Here is a 7,980-nt window from a genome sequence, read left to right on the forward strand (position 1 = left end):
TATATATATATATATATATATATATATATATAGTAGAAGGGCAGTTTCATCTCTTCCTGTCTTTCTCCTTATTTAGTAATATTAATTATTATTCGTATAATATCTTATTCTTCAATTTTTACAACTACATATGATCACTCTGTCCATCTTGCTATTTGATTGCTATTTTTTTCTTTTTTTCCAGCCATATTGTAATTTATATTTTTTATATTTATAAAAAAGTCAGAATATTTATGATAAATTTTATAAGAAAATGAGTGAAAAATAAATTCCATCAGCAAGATAATACATTCAAAATTTCAAATTATTTGTCGAATTGAAGAAGACAAAAAGAAGAAGAGAATAGCGCATGTCTGAGAATGATAAAATATACTCTTTGCGATCAAATATATTTAATATCCCTACATGAATTTTATTATTTTAAAATAAAAATTTGAAAATTCCTATTAATTTTTTTACTTCTGATTCGTTAGATGAAATTAAAATGGTACATTTGTGTTATTTATAAAATAATATAGATATATATGAACTATTTTTATAGTTAAAAATATATCAGCACTAAATCATAAAATTAAGAATATATCAGATTATTTCCACCGTGAATTGTGACAGAAAAGGCTTTTTATTATATATGTTCCATTATTTAATTCATTTCCAGTCAATCCATCTCACTCTGATCAAATATATAACTTTTTGATCGAGTTAGGGCCCGTTTGGATGGGCTTAATAAAAGCAGCTTTAAAAAAGTACTTTTGAAAGTGCTGAAACTTATTTTTAAAATAAGCAGTTATGCGTTTGGATAAAAGTGCTGAAGTTAAAAAAAAAAGTTGTTGATGTGTTTGGCAAATAAGTGTTGATAAACAGCTTTTTAAATCAAAACGTCTGAAATACCCTTAAAAGCTGTTAACATAATATCATGATCTCCCACCCCCATCCCCAATTAATTATGACCATGTATTTAAGCGATGATCGTTGATAGACGCGAAAAAGATTAAAACGCATATCTTTTGCATGCATGCACGTATCCATGTTTTGGTATTCCATGTTTCACATTTACTTTTTGTAAATGTATGCACAAGTATCCCCTCAAATTATATCCAAATTCTCAGAGACACACTTATACTATACTAAGGTTTTATTATCCCTGAACTTATTTTATTAATAATTTTCTACCCTTTTCAGCTTACGTAACACTATCTTGTGGGCCCAACGCTAGTTGACTTTTTTTTTCAAGCTAGTGCCACGTAGGCCATAAAGGGGTAGAAAATTACTTATAAAATAAGTTCAGGAGGGTAATAGGACCATAATATAATATAAAATGTGTCTGAGATTTCGGACATAGGTTGAGGGGATAGTTGTGCATTTTCTCTAAATGCACGGTTCAAATGTACAAGTTTTGGAATTTTGATCCTGAATTTAAACATAATATTTTTAAGTTTTTTTTAGATAATATATATATAAAGATAGATAGATAGATAGATAGATATCCTCTCAACCTGTGCCCGAATCCCAGAGAAACGTTTATACTATACAAAGGTCGTATTACCCCATGAACTTATTTTATAAGTAATTTTCTACCCCTTTTCGGTCTACGTGGCACTAGTTTGAAAAAAAAAGTCAACTAGCATTGGTCCCACAAGATAGTGCCACATAGGCTGAAAAGGGGTAGAAAATTATTAATAAAATAAGTTCACGGGGTAATAGGACCTTAGTATAGTATAAGTATGTCTCTGAGATTTCGAATATAGATTGAGGGGTTACTTGTGCATTATTCCGAAAAAATTACTGATTTGACTCACATAAATTGAGATTGAATACTTGTGAATTTGTTGCGCGACTTGATTATGTCAAAGTCACATAGGGAGTTCTGAAGGAGCATTTGATGCATGTTATAATTACTTCTAAGTTGTAAATACTTCAACATATGTTTAATTCAATGCATGTGATGCATGCTATTTAACTTGTGTGATTTTGCTAAAACAAAACTCTCCCCAATTATCCATATGATTACCACAAATTAAATAAGTTCTTTATTCATAAGGAATACATAGTCAACTTAGCATAAATATATTCCAACTTGAAATAGCACGTAGTATATCTATGTAATCTATTTTTGCATTAGTTCCTAAATTATTAGTAATGTGTTATTTTGCCCAAAATTGGACATGAGTCTGTTGGATAAGTTCTAATTTTTGTGAATTAAATGGGAAGAGAGGAAGGTTGGAAAACGTTATATTTCAATGTAAATTACACAAAATTAGCTAGTGTGTCAACAAATACCTACTCCATGTGATTGCATGTATTAGATAGTTATCTCAAGTCTTATTATCCCAAATCCCCTAACACATGACCAAATATGAACAAAAATTAACCTTTAATTAAAATCTAAAATTAATTAGAAACAACTTTAATTCACTCACCCTATAAATATCCCTCTTAACTACTTCAATTCCTCATTACCTCAATTTATAATTTAATGCACATATAAATATATGATTAGGGGTGGGCATTCGGTAATTCGGTTTTATTTCGATTTTTTTTTATTGTACAACGTGTACAGAACACCAAATCGAAATAATTCGATTCAGTTTATATTATTTCAATTTGATTTTGTTATTTCAATTTTATTAATGGACCTGCTTAGTGGGCTTTTTAAAATTTACAAATTTTTTTGTTTGATTTTTTAGCTTAATGGGCTAAAAATAGTTACATCAAAGAAGTGTTTTTTACTTTTTAATTTTTTATTTTAAATTATAATATTTATTATTTAACATTAATAATTAATATAATACAAATATATATTATAATATAATATATTTCGATAAATCAAAATACCGAATAACACAAAATTACGTATTGAGAATCGAACTGAAATACCAAAAAATACAAAAACGTATATCGAATACCGAATCGAAAAACGAAATACCGAAACGAAATATCAAAAAAATTTAGTTCGATTCGGTATTTCGATGTTTATGTCCAGTCCCATATATGAATACACGAACGAAATAAATCAATTTAAACTACTTTTTTTTTTAAAAAAAAAGAGGAAACTTGTGTATGTATATGTACGCCTACATGCTACACGTATATTTAGGAGTTTAATGTTGGAGGCTTTGCTTGTATTTTGCTGAAAATTTGAAGGTGAAAGTAGAAAAGTTAGGAGAACAAAGTCTAGAATTTCTAGAATATTTGTAAAATTTGAATTAAAAAATTATTTTTCCTATGTATAATGATGAAAATAAGTGGAAAATTATAGAATGTGATAAAGAAAAAATGAAATTAAGTGACAAATTGAAAATTTGTGCAAAGAAAAAAATGAAGAAACTTTTTTTTAAAGGGAAATAAGAGAGAGGAATGAAAAAGGAGAAAACGGGGGTTGGGTGTTAAAAGAATTACTTTTTTGACTTTATTTTCAACCTCAAACACGCTTAATTTATTTTTATTTTAAATTTTATTTCCACGTCAGTTTTGAGATGGTGTTAATTACCCTTTGAATAAGAATAAGTGTGTAATAGGTCGTCATAATAGTTGAAATGTGTAACTGACTTTTCAATACAAGTTGAAGGAGGAACTTATGTCTTTTCCCTTTGTTTTAATTTATGTGACATATTTTAGATTTCGAGATTCAACCAAGTCTATTTTTTACCGTAATTTTCTTCTATAAATTAAATATTCTGAATTATCTATTATAGTGACTTATAATACTTTTATGTAGTTTATAAATATACAGTTCATTTTTAAAGAATTAAAGACTTCATAAACAAATTATTTATCAAACTTAAACTGTTTGAATTTCGAAAAACAAACTACACCCGAATAAGAGTATTAACTTATCGTCTAACAGTTACATCACGTTAGCAGAAAGAAGACGTGAAAAAAGGATTATTGCATATTTCTTGCATGCAAGCACGTATCCTTGTGTTTTAGGATTCCATATTTCACATTGAATTTTTTAATTGCACTATTCAAATCCAAGCATCAAACTTTTGAATTTTGATTCTAAATTTGGACATGAATTTTTTAATTTTTTTTAAATGAAATTTACATACAAATGAAAACTCGATAAAAACTAAAAAGTACTATTATAATTCATACTAATTATCAATTTGATATTTAAACGGCAGATGAAAAAAACAGTCAATTCAACAGTTAACCGATAAATGAAAAAAATGCAGTCAATTTAATATTTAAATAATAGATGAAAAGATAGTAGTCAATTCAATACATACAGAGGCGGAGTAAGAAGGTTCAAAATCTGTAGAAATAGACATATGAAGTAGCCGAAGGGGGTTCGACATTCACTATATATACACATAGAATTGTTTTAACAATATATAAATAATATAATTTTTTTCCGCCCCAGAATACATAAACGGTAGATGAAAAAATAGCAGTCCATTCAATATATAAACGGTAGATGAAAGATGTCAAGTAAATTAAGATGGATGGAGTATATAAAAAGTCGGTACATAAATTTTTGGGATTATGCACAAGTACCCCCTCAACTTATGCCCGAAATTTCAGAGATACGCTTATACTATACTAAGGTTTTATTACCCCTGAACTTATTTTAATAATAATTTTTTACCCCTTTTCGGCCTACGTGACACTATCTTGTGGGCCAAATGCTGGTTGACTTTTTTTTTTCAAATTAGTGCCACCTTAATCGAAAAAGGTAAAAAATTACTTATAAAATAAGTTCAGAAATAATAGAATTTTAGTATAGTATAAGTGTGTCTATGAGATTTTGAGCGAAAGGGTGTGTGTACATTTCTCCTAAATGTTTTTGAATTTGTTGTGCGACTTGACTATTTCAAAGTCGCCTAGGAGTTAGGACAATCGCCATATTCAGATAAATGTGTACCAAAGTCCACTTTTGTTTGGGTTCTGAGTTTTGAAAAAGCATGTTATAATTACTTCTAATTTGTAAATACTTCATCACGTGTTTAATTCAATGCATGTTATTGACCTTGTGGGATTTTTCTTAAAACTCAAATATATATAGCTCCCAAATACCTATTAACCTATAATTCCCTATAGACTCACCCTAAATAATCCATATGAGTACCACAAATTAAATTAATAATTAGGGGCCCGTTTGGATAAAAGTGCTGAAGTTGCTATGCCAAACGTGAAAAGGGAAAAATGGAAGAAAGAGATGTTAGGATTATATGGGTAATTTGGAGATTGTATAAAAATATTAAGGGCAAAAAGATAAAAATGTGGTCAACTTAAAACAGCTTATAAGCTAAAAAAAAAAAGCACCCCTACCCCAGCTTTTAACTTTTGGCTTAAAATAAGTTTTTTTTTTAACTTAAAATAAGTTATTTTGAGTATTGCCAAACAGCTAAATAAGTCAAAAATCAGCTTTTAAGTCAATTTGACCAGCTTTTAAGCTGAGCCAAACAGGCTCTAAGATAGCTCCTTATCCATAAAATATGTATATAGTCAACTTAGGTTAAAAATATTCGAACTTGAAATAGCAATATATCTACCTAATCTATTTTTGACTTAGTTCCTAATTTATTTGCAAACATTTGGCTATCTAGATGTGTCGATATGATCAATGGTGATTGATTATTTAGAATTATATTAATTCCATAAATGTAATGATATTTTGCCAAATATTGGACATGAGTTAGTTGGACTTTAGTTTTAATTTTGGAGTAAATGGGAAGAGGAAGGTAATGCAAAACGTTATTTTTCAATGTTTATAATACAACTAGCTAGGGTGCCAATCACCGCCTACTCCATGTGATTGTATATGTTATCCCAAATCTTATTTTCCCAAATCCCAAATATGAAGAAAATTAACCCAACTTTCATTGAAATCTAAAGTTAATTAGCAACAACTTTAATTCACTCACCCTATAAATATCCCTCTAAACAACTTCAATTCCTCATCACCTCCATTTATTATAATTTGATAATTCTTTTATATCCTTCAAAAGGCTTCATACTTGCCAAAATGAGTCCCTTAGCTATTTTCTTCCTCTTTTTAATCAACTCATCATTAGCAGCAAATACTAATATTTACAATGTCCAAAATTATGGAGCAAAATCCGATGGAAAAACTGATTCATCAAAAGCCTTTTTGAATGCATGGGCAGCAGCCTGTGCTTCTAATACCCCTTCCACTATTAATGTACCAGCTGGAAAATACATGATTCACAATGCATATTTCAATGGACAAACATGCAAGAGCAAAGCTATTACTATACGCATTGATGGGACTCTCTTAGCTCCATCTGATTATAATGTGATTGGCAATGAAGAAAATTGGATAAAATTTGAAAAAGTCAATGGCGTTTCCATCTATGGTGGTACCTTTGATGGTCAAGGTGCTGCTCTTTGGGCTTGCAAGAACTCCAACAACAAGAATTGCCCTGATGGCACTACGGTTCGTTCAGTTTTCCATGGAAAATGTTTTCCAGTGTTTAGCTATATTCCAAAAACATACATACAGTGTGTAAAGAAAGAATTGAATACTATGTCATACAAGTACAATCATCTATTTTTAATTTTACATTAAATTTTGGTGCAGGCATTGACTTTTTACAACTCAAACAACATTATAATGAGTGGAGTAACCGTACAAAATAGCCAAAAGTTTCAAATTATGGTAGACGGATGTCGTAACGTAAAACTTCAAGGAGTAAAGGTATCAGCTCCAGGAAATAGTCCCAACACAGATGGAATTCATGTAAAATTATCATCAGGAGTTAGCATTATGAACTCACATATTGGTACTGGAGACGATTGCATCTCTATTGGCCCTGGAACTTCAAACTTATGGATTGAAGGCATTGCTTGTGGCCCTGGCCATGGAATAAGGTTTGAAACATGAAAATCATATTCCATTTATTATAAATTAAACAAGATTACTTTCTTTCATTTTTATTGATTTATCATTTCAATTAAAATGTATGTCCAAAACATAATGTTGTTGCAGCATTGGAAGCTTAGGTTGGAAACAACAAGAGTTGGGAGTCCAAAATGTGACAGTTAAGACTGTGACTTTCAGTGGAACAACAAATGGTGTGAGAGTGAAAACTTGGGCAAGGCCAAGCAATGGCTTTGTTAGAAATATTCTGTTTCAACATCTTGTTATGGTTAATGTTAAAAACCCAATCATCATAGATCAAAATTATTGTCCTAATCATGAAAGTTGTCCTCATCAGGTATTTGATTAAACAAGTTGATTTGTTTATCACAATAATGATAAGATTAAATCGTGTTGATCCCTTACCTTAAACTAATTAAATTGTTCGTTTTCTTTTCTAGGGTTCTGGTATAAAGATAAGCGATATAACATATCAAGACATACATGGAACATCAGCTACAAAGATCGCAGTAAAACTTGATTGTAGCAAAACTAAGCCATGCAGCGGCATAACACTTGAAGGTGTGAATCTTAGTTATCAAAATCAGCAGACTGAAGCTTCATGTGTTAATGCAAGAGGAAGAGTTTCTGGTTTACAAAAAACTACCAATTGCCTATTGAAAAATTAGATAAACTAAATTTGTTTGTAATTCAAAAAAATGAAATCGAAGTTGTGATTACATTATAAAGAACATTCAAATTGTATTGTTGAAAATTCAATATGTCCATCATGTATCAATTATGTTAAATGAATTAATTGATATCATATTCCTCTTTTAATTATAAAATCGACCAAATTAATTTGGCCATAAACTCTATTTTTCATATCGATCAGCTATTGCATAGGGAGGTGTTAAAGAATGACAAAAATAAGATGGGTCGACTCCTTATAAGGCTTGGGAAATACTCCTTTGGGATGTGAGTTAGGCCTACGACCTGATTTTAACGGAGGAATAACTCCTTTGGGCACAACGTTATGTTTCAACTTCTGCTTAAAAAATTAATAATTGCTAGGAGCAAATTCAATTTCTTTTAATATAAATTTATATTTTGTTACAAAAAGATGGTTGTTGAGAAAATAAATATGGCATGGT

At 29.6% G+C, this 7,980-nt stretch overlaps 1 protein-coding gene across 1 annotated transcript; it reads left to right on the forward strand.

Annotated features, from left to right (window-relative positions):
* Positions 1–5,911: 5,911 nt before the first annotated feature.
* Positions 5,912–7,546, forward strand: LOC107010753 (polygalacturonase-like). Its single transcript, XM_015210037.1, has 4 exons — positions 5,912–6,403; positions 6,548–6,837; positions 6,956–7,184; positions 7,288–7,546. Exons 1-4 carry the CDS (start codon positions 5,972–5,974, stop codon positions 7,513–7,515), a joined length of 1,179 nt encoding a protein of 392 aa, XP_015065523.1. The 5' UTR covers positions 5,912–5,971; the 3' UTR covers positions 7,516–7,546.
* The last annotated feature ends 434 nt before the right edge of the window (positions 7,547–7,980 follow it).

Source organism: Solanum pennellii, chromosome 2 (assembly GCF_001406875.1).
Source record: "Solanum pennellii chromosome 2, SPENNV200".
Taxonomy (NCBI): Eukaryota; Viridiplantae; Streptophyta; class Magnoliopsida; order Solanales; family Solanaceae; genus Solanum; species Solanum pennellii.

Bases quoted from the DNA above. Each gene is read 5' to 3' on its own strand.
- LOC107010753 (XM_015210037.1), top strand. From the start codon at position 5,972: ATGAGTCCCTTAGCTATTTTCTTCCTCTTTTTAATCAACTCATCATTA. The intron at 6,404-6,547 runs GTTCGTTCAGTT...ATTTTGGTGCAG, and splicing joins ATTGCCCTGATGGCACTACG to GCATTGACTTTTTACAACTC. The intron at 7,185-7,287 runs GTATTTGATTAA...TTTCTTTTCTAG, and splicing joins ATGAAAGTTGTCCTCATCAG to GGTTCTGGTATAAAGATAAG.